The sequence below is a fragment of the Gallinula chloropus genome (assembly GCF_964237585.1).
Source record: "Gallinula chloropus genome assembly, chromosome: 8".
Taxonomy (NCBI): domain Eukaryota; kingdom Metazoa; phylum Chordata; class Aves; order Gruiformes; family Rallidae; genus Gallinula; species Gallinula chloropus.
In genome coordinates this window covers 10,782,344-10,800,580 of record NC_140093.1, presented here as the reverse complement: position 1 = coordinate 10,800,580, position 18,237 = coordinate 10,782,344, and the positions used below count along the sequence as shown (strand labels likewise).

Sequence of the window (18,237 nt, the reverse complement as noted above, 5' to 3'; positions counted from 1 at the left end):
CAGCACAACCTGCAGCCACGCAAGTCTCCCCTTGCCATTTGCTCCCGTTGGTTTAGGCTATACACACACCTTGCAGGTCCACATCCCAGCTGGTACCCACAAACACATTTTTAACGGCAAAACCCCAGGGACAATGCTGGTTTCAACCTCCTTTCTGGCCTCTCTCCCAAGATAAAAGACACACATCAGACACAATTCTTTCCCCAGCCACACCAGGTACCCTCCATTGTATTCACAGCTACAACAAGGAGCAGAATCTGATCAATGTCTTAATTGACTTAAGCCTCCCAAATACTTGAAAGAGGAGAATTATTTTTATGTTATTATTTTTTATATGTGAGATCTGATTAGAATAATCCTGGCAAGGCAGAAAGTGATAAGCAAATAGAGTAGGTGAAAAAAATGGTAGTTTTAAAAGAGGAAATTGATTTCTTTCCATTGCTCCAAATTTGAATAATAAACTTTCACAAAGAACTTCTTTGCAAGAAGCTCCTGGAGATGCAAGAAACTGTAATTAAAATATTTTAATAAGTCATCTTTCAGATCTCTGCAAAAACAGAGGTTGGTACAACATTAAAAGTTTGAGATACTCATACTTGGAATCCAGTGGCCAACACTGCCCTGGAGGAGCAGAAAAATTTGCAAAACTTCTTGGAATTAGCCAGTGTCACACAAGAAACTGAGGCTATGGAAGACTGGGTCCTTAGCTTGCTTTTGCAACTAAGGAATTACAAACCAAAGAGAAGTGTGACTCTTCCCTTTTCTACACCTGTTTTCTTGTGTAAGAAAGGGGATAATTCTCTCCTTTTTCTGGAAACCACTTTGAGCTTTCTGGTGGGAATACAGGTCTTGCTATGACTTCACAGCTAGACATGAGGATTGCCAGTTTCCAAAGAGATTACCATTTATTCACTAAAATCCTAAAACACTATTAACAGAGAAAATCTATTGAAAATTCATATTCCAATGCCTCAGAATAGAACAGGTTTTCAATATGTGTAGTAGTATGAGCACACATACAGTAACTGGATATTACCCAAATGACTGAGCAGACTACAGTATCAAGTATGCTGGGGTAAATACTCTCATCTCAGTTTTCTGACTACATCAACTGCTTTGCTCTAGATATATCCTAGTGCCAGAGAAACCAGAAACTGAAATATTGCTCAATAGCACAGAAATTGTACCATGCCTACAGCTATTGCCTTGTGGTGGGATGTTTTATGGTCATACTTCCACCTCTAAAAAAACGTATGGAACATTTTCTGTTGAGACACACACAGAGTCCACCTCCAAACAAAACTGCTGGCACACAGGTTGGCCCACAGCTCTCATTAAGTCTTTGGTCATGCCTGGATGGCACAAGGTGCCCTGGAGAGAGGAAGACACAGAACATGGCACCATACCAGGGCTTAGAAAGCACTACTGAAGCACCACCAATGCTGGACAGACTGCCCAGCAATCCACCCTGATGGTTTCTGGTACCCAACCAAGCTCTGAAAAAAACAGATATTTCTGCACAGCCTACGGGAGATGTTTTCTCAGTGGTCAGACAGCTTGTTAAGCTGCTGCCTCTGTTACTGGTTTCTACTAGCTGTCACTCTGAGTGTCACCTGCACAGCTGGACACCAAGTTAAACGGACCCACAACAACCACCCTTATGTTCATCTCAGTGACAGCAAGGAGATATACTAAGTGCCCAAAGCTGGGTTTTAAACTGTCTGAAAGTCCATGCCTGATTTTATTACTGCAACTCGTTTTCCTGCAAGACCTGGCTGTCCAGCTCCTGAAGGCATCAGCACATTACAAATGCTTCTTTCCAAAGCACTGCCGCACTCCTGAGCTTCCCAGGAGCTGTTTCCAATTCTCCACCTGCCATCTTGTGAAGCCAACACTGTAAAAAGCCCCAGCTCCTTGGGTGGCTGAAAAAGAGATATCTGTGGAGCCCTGAGCAACTGGACTTGACATATGGTATTAAGATGTGCAAGGGAAGATGGCTGGCAGAGTATGACTCTCCTGTGGTTCTTTTGCCTGCTCCCATTATCCTCAATGAAGATTGCTAGGGACATAAATGCTGAGGAGCCAGAAAGCAGCAAAATGGGAAGACAGAGAGGGGGAAGCAAGCCCTGCCTACACAGTGCACAGCTTTCAAAGCAAACTGATTTGCTCTGATACAAGATACTACACAAACAAGTCGTGCTGCTGATGCACCAGTTCCCTGAATAATCACAGTGATACAAAAGAAAGCTTGTGATTAAGGCAAAGAATTAGGATCGGGAAGAACAGAAGGCCTAATCAATCCAGTCTCCACACATGACCTTGGGCATGTCACATCACTCCTCTATGCTCAGCTTCCTCAAGTATGTGATGAAACTTCCCAGCATGAGTGGAAAATTATCTGATTGCGTGGGAAAGCCCAGGAGCAACTCATAGGTAAGAGATAACTTATTCTTTCCAAGGCCCACACCATTGGCTTCTGCAGTCCCAGCTAAGTTAATTCCTCCCACTGTCAATGATCCAGGTGACCCAGACACCCCCAGAGCAGCACATCCCTGAAGGCCAATCATGGGACACAGCTTTAGGTAAAACCACATTTTAACAGCACTCTATCTACCAGACATGAGACATTACTGTTTTTTTAATTTTCCAACCCTAAACAACAGCTCATAGTGTACTGAGCACGGTCCAAAACTCATTAGCTGCCTCAGCTCTGCTAGCAGTAGTTGTCCAGCATTGGGATGAATGGGGACACCTCTCTCCAGTGCACATGAACCAACTTAGAGCAACATGGATGACAGCGAATCCTCAACCCACCAGGAGTGGAAAACAAGTCACTTCAAAAAGCACACCATGACTGTCACGAGTGCATGGGCTTTCAGTACTGCATCAGGGATACAAACAACTGCCTTTGACCTTTGCTTGCTTTGGAGAGATTCCTGCTGGGGCAAGCAAAAGCCCAGCACAGGCAATGCACTTGTGAGTGTGTCAGAATTAGGCTAAATCTTACTCATCTCACTTTACACGTGCCTAGAGAGTTGGCTATTATCTTTCTTGGTGCCTCCTCACCTGAGGGCTTTGATCAAAATCCCTGAGGTTCTATTTTCCTCTCTTCTATTCCATGCTTACAGTGATTTAGTGGTGGAAGAGAAAGGGCTGTGCAAGAGATTCACGCGGATTTCTATTAGAGAGACTTCAGAGGAAAGCAATCTCTGCCCAGCTGCAGGAACTTCTCCGCAGTGCTCCGGATGGCATTCAGGAATCTAATGTGTGCATGCAACTCCCAAGTGCTGTTATCAATAATGCATTTGATGTGCAGCCTGCAGAGGAGCTGACCAGGGAAGCTTCTTATAAAGAGAAGTCAATCCTTCAGTCTTCCCCGGAGGAAAGTGGTGAACAGACAGGAAGGCTTACCACCATCACGATGTGTCTTATTTGTCAAGAGGGCGTTCATATTTCAGAAAGCTTTTAGCATGGGGTGGGTGCCTAGGTATGTATTTAGGGGCTTAGAGAACGCATTGTGAGTATTAAAATACTTGTAACTTTCTGGGATTTGGTTAACTAACAGAAAAGAGCTGCATGAAGGACTACCATTGCTCCCAAAGCTTGACATCCTCTACACCTTGGATATCACTGCTACACCAGAGACAGCAGGACACTATCCTAGTTTCTTTACTCTCTTCTTGATGGCTGAGATGTCAAGTCACCAAATTAATCTGCAATTTGTGTGCGCACACAAGGGATTTATTGATTTCAGAGAAGGACAGTTAATTTAATATCATGTAAAAGTTTTGGGGCTTGTCAGGCTTTTCACAGAAAAGTAGCCACCTCCACACAACAAGGGATGCAATCTGTAGGAAACAAGGTGCCCTTTTTAATCAAATAGTGTAAGGGAAGGCACAGTCTATGCAGTATCCACCCACCAAGATAAATTTTTTGGTCTGGGTATGTCTAAGACACACTAATATGACACTAATAAAAAGTGGTTGAGGAAGAGGAAAAAGGATGACAGGAACAAAGCAATGAGCAGAAGTCATCTGAAGGTGTAACTGAAGAACAGAAAAACCACAAGTGAAATTGGTCACAAAAGATCAAGCACATAACCTAGCTGTAGGCAGGTTACAGGGACTACAGGGTACCATTCCAACCACAAATAATTGGTTATCTAGTGCTATAAGATGTCTAACAGATGATTGCTGGTGCAGCAGATATAGTTTCATTGAAACCTGGAAAATAAGGAACAGGCCACAAGCCCAAACTCTGCTGTGAACCACCTCATCTTGGCTCAGCCTCCAGCAAAGCAAGGACTTTCTCCACCTATTGATGATGCAGGAGAGGCCGTGACTTTGTTACCACAATTCTCAATCTCCCATTTTCTAATAATCCTGAATCTGTGACTGTATCCTATGCTCCCTTCCCCCCTGCACCATCTTTTACAGCAGGTGGCCATTAGCTGTGGGCACATTGGTCATCCACCCACTTCTCCTTTAAAGGGGTCCCAGGCACAAGGGCCAAGCAGAATCACTGATGCCATAAGCACATGTGGTGCCCAAGCTCTAACACCACACAGTGATGACTTCCAAGGTGGGATGAAGACAGGGGTGATGTTGGCTGCTATGAGGTAGAGCTACGAGCCCTAGAGCCTGCTGTAGCCCCTGAGCAAGTTTTGTGTGCTCATTTAAGCCCAAGTAATTGTTAATGAGTAAAACAACCCACTCCACAGAGGGTTTCAGATGTTTGTTAAACCAACCTGCTCTGCAGAGGGTCCAGGTTAAAGCTTTTACTGCAGTGAAGACACCATTGTGGCATTGTTCTGTTGAGGACACCTAAAGAACTTGCCCCATCCTAGAGCCCCCTGTACTGTTCCAGAAAAAAAAAAAAAAAATTAAGAAAGGTCTTACAGCAAGTACTCATTCAAAATTTACAGGTTGGATAATATTAAATAACCGAGTAATAAGCAACCAGCAGATCCAAAACACTCAGCCACTGCCTCTCAGGGCTGACGTTTCCAGCCTTCCAGGAGGGCCAGGCATATTTTTAAAACAAAGTCAGCCCCTGTGTGGGCAGACACAGTGAGTGAGGAAGGATGCACGGGCTCTGACTTCAATGCACACTGCTTTTCGGTTACGCTCTCACACTCTGTCACAAGGCCAGATCTGGACTCAGCCTCAGCCAGCACATACAGAAGACAGGCCTTGCAGGGCCTCTGGTGCACCATGAGGCCAGACAGAAAGACCAGGCATGGTTCAGGAAGCCCTGGACCAGGTCCAAAGCTATGTCCTGCCTGCCCTGCTGCCAGGACGCCTTGGGACAATACTACTGGCAAGGTGCCCCCCGGCTCCTCCCTGCTCACGCAGATTGCAGGCTCCTTGGCACAAGCCCGCCAGCCATCCCACGCGCTCTGCAGAGCTGAGCGCGCTGTCAGCACGCAACGCATCACAGCAGTGACTGGCTGCCGGTAGTACAAACAGATCCCTTCACCCTGCTCTCAGTTTCACAGGTGAATTCACAGCAGGGTAAGTTCGGTAGACTTGGAGTTTTCCTTGCAGTAAGGAGTGGCTCCTTCAGAAAAGATGCCAGAAGAGGCAACTGAGAGTAGCTGGTAATCCCCACGGCCCATGTCCCTGTGGCAGAGAAGATCCAGGGGAAACACAGATTCAGGAAAGCATCGAGGTGCAGTTTCAGCTCTTCGCTGAACCAGATCTAGTATGAGCACATTTGAGGACAGGTTCACAGCTCCTGCTGAGCATGTTTACTCCTGTGAGACACTGTGCCATGTAACTACAGGTACCAGAAGCCAGTTCTCTGTCTTGGGACCCACAGTAATAAAAACTGTGGGAACTGAACTCAGTTCCCATCATCCAGAGGCTTCAGAAATATTTTTTGCTTTGCAAATGCTTAGCCAGGATGCTACCCTTTTAGAGCAGAGCAGGGATGGGTCAAGATCCCATCCAGGCCTCTCCACTGCAGTACACTACATTCCTCACTGATTCAGCCAGTCTGGCTTGCAGGAGCCCAGGTACTTTGAACCCCTCTTGCTTTACCCTGGAAAACTGCATCACAGTTCAACAATATTCCCCATTTAAAGTTTTCTGTCACTTGGCTCCCAGTCATAATTACATGCACACAGTCAGGAAGGGTTTTTTTTCTTGGGTTTCTTCTATGACTGTCGTAACTTCTGCTTTCGCCTCCAGAGCCATTAGTCACTGCTTGGCAAAGGAGCACCATTCACTAGTTTTATCCTTTCTATATTTGAGTTTGGTGTTATCAGAACACAGATCAAATCACTTCGTTAACACACACCTGACCTCAGCCAAGCACAACCTTGCTCAAAACTTCCCTCATTTCTTTTCATATCAGAGTCCTGGACCCAGGAATCCAAATATTTGTCTTCCCTCTACTAAAAAATAAAATGGTAATAATAGTCCCACTGTCATCCTTCATGTCCTGGAGTTTTCTCTAGGTTTCCCTTACACAAAACAAGACACAGGACAAGTGGCATTAAAAATAAGGAAAGCAGGCTGGAGAGTCTGAGGAAAAGCTAAATATTAGCCCAGGGACAGGAGAGGAGCTCAGATATTGACTCCTGCAACCCCAGCCAACAGGATGCAAAGAGAACGCAGTGAAAGAGACTTGAGCTGTGACTGCCTCTCCAGAGAGACATCATGACAGTCAGCTTTTGGTTCGTGTTTGCTGGGATGAGTGCTCCACTTGCACGTCATCTCTGCTAACTGGGGGCTTCCCTACACACCACCCCAACCTCAATCTAGATATTTCCTGGTGTTTCCTTACAGAATCCAACTCAAGCATTGTATTGCCATTGACTACTCTGCTTTAGCCCCTCATCATTTCCCCTACAGTGGTTAACTGATCACACATGAGGCACAGGGGAAAGATGGTCCAGCTCTACTGCTGCTTAATACCTTACCCAAAGACTTTGTCTACCTGCTTATCTAAGATCAGGCCTGTACATTTGATCTCAAGGCAACCAGCAGAAGGAATGCTGTGCACAAGATGACAGCTACAACTGATTCATCTCAGCAATTTGTACTCTTGCCTTCCTTACAATTTAGGGCAACCCCTCCTCTGCCAGTGTTTTACCTCCTCCCCTTTCCACACTTCAAGAAAATCACGTTGTATGAAAATACTCAACCAAAATCCATACATTTTGTCCTTACTTTATTAGGAGCAGTAATGCAATAGAAGCCACTCAAGTTCTTTCAATATGGGACCCTGTAACGTTTCCTTGGGGAAGCATCAAAATGAGATTAGTCAGCACCACTGGAGCATTTTCCCCAGTTTTCTTCCAAAATGAAATTTCAGCAAAGATAATGTATTCCAACACCAGACCACTCCTCACATGTGTGATTCCTGCTCCTCCAGCCTGACGCCAGGTGGAACATAGAACATTCCTAAATATCCAGCACAGCCAAGGCTGAGAGAAAGCACTCCTTACTGAAGTATACTTTTTGTAATTTGCACCACAATCATGTAAGACAAGGAATAGTGAGGTAGAAAAACAGGATTTGGTCCTGCTGTTACTGATTTTGTCCTCTGAACCATCTCCTGCCAGAATAGGCAAAAAGCTAAGTCTGACCCAACTCATTCCAGATGTTGATACAAGGCAGATAGCAGTTCCCTCCCCATGGGAGCCTCAGCGTGGTGCTGTGCTAGGAAATTTCAGGAAATAGCAGTCCCTCAACAGGATGCCAAACGGGAAACCTCCTCAAAAAGAGAGCCACAGTATTGCACTGTCCCAGCTCTCCTCATCTGACCACCAGTCCAGGCATTCATGTCAAATGAGGTCATACCCATTTCTAGCTCCTACAACATTCTGAATAACCCCTGAGTTGATGTGGGCCAGCACTGGTCCTGCCCAATTTGCACCGGTGACACACAGGAGGTGGGAGCTCGCTTTGCTGGCATGAAAAGAGAGCTGGGCTGCTGCTGATCTCCCGAGAGCCAAGCAGAGCAAGGTGGGCAGCAGTACCTCACTGAGGACAGAAGGACCGCTTTGCTACAGACAGCTGTAAGTTTCCATGCTACAGGGGTGGCATGCCCAGGTCCCTGCCCAGAGCTGTATTTTAAGAACATTCCATGCAAGGCAGGAATCTGCTCCAGGGGCTGGCTCCCCTCAGCACAGCTGCTTCCCTGAGAATTCATTTTGCTCCCTCCACATTTATGAATAAACCAGGGGACAGGAGGAGTTTTACATCACCCCGTTAATGCCTTCATTCAGAGAGCCCCTTTTAAGCAGCCAGTGAAGAGTAGATACTCTGGAGGGAAATTAAAAGCACATTACATTGGGCTCCTGCTGTGCTTTGCCTTTGAGACATTTCTCTCTCTCCACTGACCTGGCTCCCTAATGAGGCATGTAAACTAGGGAATCCCCCCAGCAAGCCTGCTTGCTTGCAAAATTTGCAAACTGGAGAAAAGTTCAGGATACCTGCCTACCTGTGCTTCTGACTACATCAACTAGCACCAGTGGAGGTTAAACAGGAATTAAAGGAGTGGCATTGGCAGGGGCAGGTTTAACAGCCCGAGCCTATAAGGGGAGAGAATGCAGCATTATCAATTCCAGCCCCTGACCTTGAAATGATGTAAATAAGAGTGCAGCAACCCTAGAGGAGTTGCAGCAAAATAGTTATAGCATCGCAAGCAGATTAAAAACTACAGTTAATATACATACTCCCCCAGATGCTTGTTTATTATTATGCAAGACGTGTTTATTATGCAAAATGATAGAGCAGGAAAAAAAAAGAGAAAAAGAAAATGCAAAGACACACTGAGCTCTTAACGTGACTTGGGTTTTTTCAATGCTGTTTAGGTTTTTTCTTATTGTGCATAATCATTCCCTTATTAGCAAGAACCTTTGAAGTGATTCGAGCTCTAATTTCAGCATTTCAAACTCACAGGTTTGTACTGTAAAAGCATACTGAGCTCTCGTCAGCGACCCATTTTTTTCTCCCCTATTCTGTACCTCTGCTAGGGTTTTCCTCAGCCTTTCCAATAAATTATGTATCACAATTTGACATTTCAAAAAGAATTAGAGCTCTGAGTTAAACAACAAGGAATATCTGAGAGCAGTACGTTTAGAAGAGAAGTGTTATGCACTTGGGGCAAAACCAATCCCAGCTGTAACACCACTGAATTATACATACCATCGTACAGAGAGCTGTAGTTTCAGTGTTCTTGGAGTGATTGGGTGGGCCTGCACAGGCTCTACAGCCCCATTATGAGCATCTGCCTCTCAGGCAAACCACTTCACAGGCACTCCCTTCCCCATGCTCCTGTGAGGGGCTGCAGCAGGGATAATGCAGAGCGCTGGGCAGCCAGGAGAGAAACTTCAGAGAAAGGTTATATGGGAGTAGGAATTAATTTGGTGGTAGAACTATTAACTCCAGACCCAGACAGGAGAGCATGTTCTGTGTCTTTCCTGTTACGATTAGGCTGTAAACTCACTGGAGCAGGACGTACCTCTTTATTCTATGTTTTCCTCTCCTCTGCAACAACCAGCCCTCAGTCTCGGCTTCCCAAGCGTTAAGACAGTACAAGTAATACCCACTGCCCTTCATTCATTCTGCATATTTTTACTTTGGCATAAGATGTTAACAGTGGATTCTCAAGAGAGTCGGGTCACTCCCCAGAACAGGTGCTGATAAAAACCTTCAGGCATCATCAGGGAATTTAGAGCTGCTCTACATTACAAGAAATCTCAAATGGGAGCACACCAATGACTCTGCAAGTTTGCTATGAAGATAGTGTTTTGTACCCTACTGTCTGTGAGGCCAGGTGCCTCAGACCAAGACCTGATTTTCTTTCCTACTAAAAGCACCGAATTCCCTAGCAGAAGTAGCAATAAACCAGTCTGCGTGGAGAAGTGGGGGAATATAATCCCGTCTCAAGTGTAAGTAAACAACGCACAAAAGTCATAAACAGCTGCTGCCCAAACAAAGATTGTGGCATCAAATGCATTGGCTAGGGATCTATGGCTGGCTTCAACCCAGCAACCTAACCCCATTGTCCCTTACCCATCTGAGGACCTAACTGTCCATATAAGGGACCTAACCATCGCTTATCCATCCCTAACTGAACAGAAGAAATAAGGAAACTCACTGCTTAAGCTACCAATGTAGCCGAGCACATAGGAGGATCTTGCAAAGAGCTTTTTGCCAGGTTTGGCTTTAGAGTACCCCACTCATGCCTGCTTTTGGGATCAGCACGAGGAATACTTTTTCCAAGGGCTGGTTATTCTAAACCCATTCATTCAAGAGCCCATTGGCCCAAATTCAGGAGGAGCTGGCACAAGCCATCTCAGAGACCAGGCTGATAATAGCCTCTGGTTTTATCCAGGGCAGAGGATGTCAGCCAAGGTCTCAGCTGACGCACAGAGATTAAATATCATGAAAAACAACCCCACCAAACAAAAACAAAACAAACCCATAGTGGTGATATGTTCAGTTACAGCCACAGTCTGGGCTCAAGAGGGGGGGAAAAGAAACCCAACCCAACCCATCAAGCATTTCCCTGGACAGTCACATATTATCTAAAAGCAGTTCTGGGTTTGAGGGTGTTATAAGAAATCCTAGCAGGGACAGGCCTCAGACAGACAGCAGGGGAGGCAGCCAAGCAGCAGAAAAAAAAAATCATTTATCAATGGATCCATGTGAGTGAACAGTATCTGTAGGGAATATTGACCCATTTTTTTAAAAAGAAATCCCTCAGAAAAGGCTAGTGAAAAAAAACCAAACAACCCAGGTACATGCACAACACCGAAGGAACCTGGCCCAAGACTGAGCCAAGCTGTAGTTTAGGGTCTGCTAAGTAAAGGAACAGAGACAGGTCCTTTGGTGTGGGCAGCAATCAGGTGCAGGCAGCCCTGCTTGCCCCAGAGAGGAACAGACCGCCCAGTCCTGCCAAAGCAATTCCCTGGAACAGCCTTTGAGACCGACAGAGCCATGCCAAATGTTGGCTTGCAGTGGGATCCTGGCCCCACAATGAAAGCTGCAGCATCCAAATTAAAGTGCTTCAACAGGCTGAGCTCCTCTCAGTCACGTCTGGTTCTCTTAACAGCAACCTGGTCTCATCCCTTCTCTGATGCTACAAGCAGTTTGACCCACACTGGCTGCTTCTAGCATGTTTCATCCACACGTTGTCTTATTTTTTGCCTTGGGGTCTCCTCCAAAGCACAATGAAACAGGACAGTGGCATTCACTCACTGCAAGCAGAAACCTAGGATCATGTCGCTGAAATGAACAACTTAACTCTTATTAACTCAGACAGGGCTGAATGTCATCAAGCCATGGCATGTAGTGAGGCCCACTCGTAACCACCAGCCATCATAGTGACTTCCCTGATGAACCTTCCTACTTAAGGCAGGCCTACTTCTCTGTGAATAAGCAGGCTCCATTAAATCACCCTCATGTATGTTCTGGTGCCTTTTAGGACATAGGACTAGCAGATGTGTTTCCTGGACACATGGTCCTCCTGATGCCCACCATCTCTTGGTATGTCCCTATTGCTATTTGTACCATTTCACTACTTCCAGGAAGAGATACTTTTGCTTTGCATCCTCTCTCATTTCTCAGCTGTCAAACATTATGTTTCCAACTCTCCATTTCTACTTTTGCCCTGAGCCCCATGCCCTTCCCTCCCTCACAGAAAATGCTGAATCCTCATTGCTCTAAAGAGCCCTCCTCCAGGCTGGATGTAGCTGACAAACTGCTTTCCTCCAGTCCCCATTTACAGAGCAACAGTGGTACAAGGAGCTTAGTCACCAGGACAGAACCCTTTATGCCCAGCACTACACATGCAAAGAGCAAAAGATCAGTCCTGACCCTGTGATGGTGCACCTGGAGAGAAGCACACACAATAATGCAACACCACACCATGGTCTGTACTACCTTTAGGATTCCAACAGCTTTACAAAAAGAGGAAGTTTTCATTGTTAGTAAACCAATGTAATTTATTTAGAAGCAGTCATTTATGTTTACTGGGCTATGAAAGAACAGGAAGCGTCTGGCATCCACAGAGATCCAGATTGATCTCTCTGTCTCTTCTTGACAAGCAGCCAGTTTTGAGACCTATCTCGCCAGGCATACTAACACATCCACTTGCCATTTTCTACCCTGAGCTGCTGAGGAGACAGAACCTTGTTACCTCCCAAGGGAAAGGGGGAAAAAAATCACAACCACACAAGCAAGCACTTTAAAACTGACCAGGAACAAAGGCAGATGGTAAGAGTTAGGAAAAACTGTGCGAGAGCAAGAGCTCAAACTGCTGTCCTATCTCCATCCTCATGTACACTTTTAAAGCAAAGTAAATGCCCAGACAAGTGCAGAACCACTGCACTGTAACTTTACACCAAGGCAGATGAGATTAGAATCTCGGTTATACACTTTAAAGATATCATAACTACAGAAATGAGGAGTGTATTATTAACTATCACTTTTTACTATGTAGAACTACAGGAAAGTTATTTGAAGCGTAAAAAATTCTGGCAAAGGGCTGCCATATTTAATAAATCACTGAATCAATTATTCACTGTGAAAATCAATTACTTACTTCAAATGAGAATCTTATGAATAACCTCATGCCCTTTCATGCCATCTAAGAAAGTTATAGGGGAATTAGTCAGTAAAAAATGCCTCACTTATCTTTTATGTGCATTGAAGAGACCACACAAATACAGGAAAATTCTGCCCTGCTGAAACACGCTGCCAACAGAATAGTCCAGAACCATTTTAATGAAGTCAGAGTATGTCTGTGTATTTACACTGCAGTCAAAAGCAGAACAAGGACCACTGAGGCACCACCTATGATCAGTTATCCAGGCACAATTCAGAAGTAATTCCATTCAGTCCATAGCATTTCACAAATACAGAACCAGAATATAACCAGCCAACCACACAACCTCCTCTACAACGTGACCTACATTAAGTAACTACTCAAAGGAACAGAAAGTGTATCTTCACAGGTCAGGAAATACTGCCACGAATCTCTGCAGAGACACTTTAAAGTGAATATTGCATGGCGCTGCAGCAGCTCCCCCCGTTCCTGCTTTTAAAGGTCTGATGATACGTGACCGTTTTCAGAAAAAGCTGTAAGTCCCAACACAGTCTCTTCCCTCTCCACCCTCAAAACCAAACCACTCCAGGAACCCAACAGCGCAAAGTACTTACTGAGCTGTAGAGATATCCCTCAGCGTTCATGGCAACGTACAGACCTGCCTTCACCCCTTGGATTGCCACCACGCGAAGACCCACAGGAATTAGATTGAAAAGGGCTGCAGAAGGAAAAGAAAAGCAAAGGTTATGGAGACATGACCCTGCGTGGCCACAGCTGCTTTTTGCCCCAGGGCCAGCCCATCCCAGTCCTGACTCTTAACAAAAGATACTGAGCTAGAATCAAAAGTCCTGCTTCAGGCTACAGGAAAGGTCTGCAGCCATGAGGCCAATGTTGAAAGTAAATTTTAAAAAGTACTGAATTTGGCTGTGTCCCAGAAGCCTTAACACACCCATCAGTCTGTCTGATCACTGCCTGCACAATGCCAAGGGCTCAGACGTGCACTCGAGCTAGCACATCTCAACAGCTTTCCACAGGCCAGCTGAGCTGCAGTAACTGCACACATACACGTCTTTGCCCGTGGCAAACGCAACAACACAATTCAGTTCTGTTGATCCTGAAACAGATTTGAGAGTAGTCACATTTGCCATGTGCTAAAAGAGTATACAGAGAGCAACCATGGCCAGAAGGATGAAAATTAACTTGACTGTGTGTCTGCCCCTGGGATCCCTGCTGTTAAGAGGAAGAGATACTGCTCCACCCCCAGACCAGAGCACTGATGCTCATTCAGAAGCAGAACTGTATAGGGTGGAAGTGGACAAGACCTTTCAATGCTCAATTCTACTGCAATCTTACTTAAATCATTGCAATTGCTTCCTCACAATTAATGTATTGTTTGATCCCAAGCACAGCCTGATTCTCACTGAAGAACCTTTCCCATCAGCATATACATAAATATATTATCAGGATTTTGCTACATTTCTGACAGAATGGGCTCAAACAAGGAGAGGACTGCCACTGTTGATAGACTGCACTGAGGCATTGGCATGACTATTTTCACTGAAATTTATAGGACAAGAGTGTCCAGATGTTGTAGGACCCCTTGTGATTCAGCTTGCAAAGAGCTAACTTAAGACCTTGTTCCAGGAAGCTCAGGATAGAGACATGAACATAGGGTCAGGCAGAAACATAGATGCAGACACAACAGAAATACTTCAGTCAAGGTCTTTTCCCACACAACTGCCCAGAAACAAGATTTTTTTCTGACTCCCTAGTCATGAGATTAGGTTTCCCCTTCCACATTCATTTTCTCATTGCTTTTTAATGCCCCTGACTATTCAAAAGCCTGCTTCAAACTTCTCAAAGCTTTGGGGTGTTCAAATTAGCCCAGGGACCCATTAATCGTCAGAGTGCAGAGGAAAGACTGAGTGACAGAGCACAGAGCAAAGCATTCCTATCTTCCAGCTGACCGTTAAGGACATCATCCTTTCGCTGTTTCATTTTATAGATCATTTACAAAGTTTCACGCCTGACACATCACATTGGAGCAAGCACAGCACAAAAGGGTCTTCATGTAACAGTTGTAGGAGAAACTGTCATCCTTTTCACTGTGCCATCTCCCAACCCTTCTTTCCCTGGGAAGTAAACTACTGCTAATTTAACACCAGCCCTGAGGGATAAAGAAGCTTTTGCTGAAATTGCCCATTCAAAATGCCATAGCACCAGGCTAGTGTTAATCCTGGTACGACAGGAGGGAATTGAGTCCAGATCAACATCAGCTCCATGTCCCAAAGAGCGGTGAGCATGTATCAGGTAATGCCAGCCTGGGTACCAGTCTGTGAAGAACTGGAGTCAGGGACAGTGCTAGTCCGATGAGACAAACACAGCCCAGCATAGCTACTCCTTATTAAAGAGCTGCATTAGAGCACAGTTCTACCACTGAAATGCTCACTAACCAAAGCAAGCTTATATTTCTATCACTTTCTGACTACCATCAAGGTCTAACACCCTCTGCAATTAACAAGTCTATTTATAAGCAATTCCCCTTCCCTAATATCCCCCCCCCCCACTGAAAAATGGAGCATCTCACTGTTAATAATGAAACAAAATGGGCATCATCATTCATTCCCAACAGCCAATTTGTCTTGCATAGAAAACTTGTGACAGACCATTCAAAGCATTCATCAGGCAGAAGGTGATAATAAGTTCCACTTGTAAATACCCACGTGTCTCTGAATCTCTCTTTCCACCTATACATGCTAAGGGAGCACAGGAACAACCCTGCTGTGCTCTGTGTTCGAGCAGCAAGACCTCTGCCAGCCCTCAGGCTCCTTGGGACTCTACTGCATAGCGTTTTTAAAATCTGAAGGCGTACTCAGCTATGGGGTGGGGGCTAACTTATTTACAGAAAGGGAAGAGCAAAACAAGATGTGCCATATATAAGATGTGGTCCATATGCTTAGCTGATTTAAGTGGTAGTTAAGCCAGAGGAGCCATCATTTCTACTGGGTGATTTGTTCTGGAGCATGACATCTGTGTGGCACATGAATAAGAAAGAACTAATGGAGGGTGCAATAGGCAGCAGCAGCCATGGTATACCAGGAGATAGGGAGCTTTAAGATCCTGAGGCAGCGTGAGGAAGGCTGCTAAGATGATCAAGAGGCTGCAATGCAACATGCATGAGAGTAGAAACTAAAGGAATTTGGTTTGCTCAGCTGAAAAAAGGAAAAACTGGAGACAGACTCTTTGCAGAGGATCACAATGAAAGGACAAGAGGCACTAGACAAAAGCCTCAGAAAGAAATTGTGACTAGATATAAAGAAAACTCTCTACAATGAGAACAGTGCAGCACTGGCACCAGAACTGTCACGAAGCTATGGAATATTTCATTCCTGGAGACACTTGAAACAATTAGACAAGACTCTGTGCAGCTGAAGATAACCCAGCTCCAAGTACCACGTTGGACTGGAGACTGCCAGAGGTTTCCCCTGTCTTAATCTTCCTGTGTTTCTGGCTGGAGAGTCCTAAGCAATACCTGGGCTGTTTCTACCCATTCAAAACAGCTGGCCTGCCCTCAGCCACCCAGTTGCTGAGGCTTTTGAGCAAGATCACACTGGCAAAGACAGACCAGTTGCGCTCAGTAAGAAGGGGCAGAACCCTGTTCGGTACAAGAAAGGGCAACAGTGATGCAAGCACTGGCAGCAACAGTCAGTTCCAAAAGCCCATTTGAGATCACTGGAGTTTAAAGACGCTGCCCCAAATTCAGGTTCATACATAACATTATTAAGACCACAACCAAGGGCCTCGTACACCAAGGAACCGCGCTCCAGTTAAAATAGAATCCTTCATATACCCCAGTGCAAGTAGGCAGAGAACCTGTCTCCTCGCTTGCATCAAGATGGTGTGCCTTTCACTGCATGGGATAAGGAACAGATGTCCCAGGCGTGGTTTGGCAGGATGCTGGCTGGCTGCCCATTCAAATGCCATTAGAACTTGGCTTCTGGGCTTTTTTTTTTTTTCCCCTTTTTCTTTAAGTGAGAGGAGGTGGAAAATAAATGCCATCAGCCTCTCAAGAACTCACATAAAATGGGCACCAGATAATTAATTTAAAAATTGCTTAAATATTAGCAGTTCCTCTTATATAAATAACTGGATTTTTATTAGAACTTTTAATTGCATCAGACGTATCTGAGGGACATGTCGTGTCTCATTTTAAAGGTTTATTTTGCCAGTGTAAACCAACCTAATGTATTCCATGAAAATTAAGCTTCCTTTCATAATGCTAATTTGAACAATCAGTGGATGGCTACAGAACACAAGGCGATGTATGGAACACAGTGTTCACCATATATTTAACTGTGCTAATATGGCTTCTGCGTGGAGAATAAATGGTCATCCAGAGTGGAAAGGATCCTGCTGTGGCCATCAAGATTGCCCTTCCCTGCCAGTGGATGTGAACTATCCAAGCCCTCTCCAGGGATAGGAAAACATAATTTATCTAGTCTTTGATGAGTTTTGCCATTGGATAGAAATCCTGCACACAGACCTCTGACTGGCTGCTCAGGAATCTTCTGGAAAAGTATTTTAAAACAGAAAATAACAATGAAGTAAATCTGTAAGCTGTTCACTGAGACAATGAGGCTTGACTTTTATTCCTGGTCAAAATTTGAGATGTTTGGAGGAACAGACCAGGAAAAAAATATAGTCAGCATGCTTTATTATGGCATTTCCAAAGTGAAGAATGTGATTTTATTTTGAAGCTATAACTGGAAGCCTCATATAATATAAAGTGTTGACTCAAACTGAAGATATATAAGGGAGAACATGTGGCAAAAAAGTTAAACAGAACTGAATAAAGCACATTATTCATTTCATTTTCAGGAGCCAAATATTACCACACTGGATATTTTCCTCTTTTGATATCCCCTGAGATCAGAGGATAGGGAATTTTTTTGTTTCAATCTCACAGAAACCTCACTTAAAAGTTTCCAACATAGTCCATGACTTTCAGCAAGTGGCTTGGCACACTTCAGCTAGAAGCCTCCCATCCCACCAAGCTGCCAAGGCAAGGCTGCCATCTCACCAGAGAAATTTTTACACTCTAGAAGTGCCCTTCAGTCCATCTATTTCCAATTAAGACAACCATGTGGAAGTGGCTCAAAAGTACTAAGCACCAAACTGATCTCTTAATGTTTCTAATGGGATATGTAAGAGCTGTTTGAGCAAACGGGGCCCAATCCCTGTCATGGAGACTCAGGACTCTACACCCACCACAGTGCAGCCACCATCAGCCTCCCTGAATTTCCCTGCCAGCTTGAAATACTGCAGAACAGCTCTTACATTTTATTCTCCTCTGCTGTTTACCTAAATTCATCCCTGCTTCCATTTAAGCCCATTACTTTGTTGTTCGGTCCTCACTGATAGATGAGGGTAATGAATCCCTGTCATCTCTAGCAGCTCTTCCCATGTCGTTGACAAATAGGCCTCCAGTGGGATTTTCAGCAGATTGAGAACACCCTTTGTCTTCTTTAAGAAAGAGCAGCTAATACGACCCAAGACTGGGTCATTACTCACCCACTAAAGCCCACTGAACCCAGCTCAGAACTTGGTATCTGGGAAAATCACTTCTTGTAGGCTAGACCCATGCAGTCTCTTGGAGTAAAAGTATGTGTGGAA

At 44.8% G+C, this 18,237-nt stretch overlaps 1 protein-coding gene across 1 annotated transcript in view; it reads right to left on the bottom strand.

Moving 5' to 3' along the window:
* Positions 1 to 18,237, bottom strand: part of FGF12 (fibroblast growth factor 12) — a gene marked incomplete at both ends in the record, with an annotated part of 97,520 nt that overhangs the window by 56,163 nt on the left and 23,120 nt on the right. The window contains one exon of the mRNA XM_084267660.1: positions 13,179 to 13,282. Within this exon, the coding sequence (XP_084123786.1) occupies positions 13,179 to 13,282 (104 nt within the window). The remainder of the gene's footprint in view (positions 1 to 13,178; positions 13,283 to 18,237) is intronic.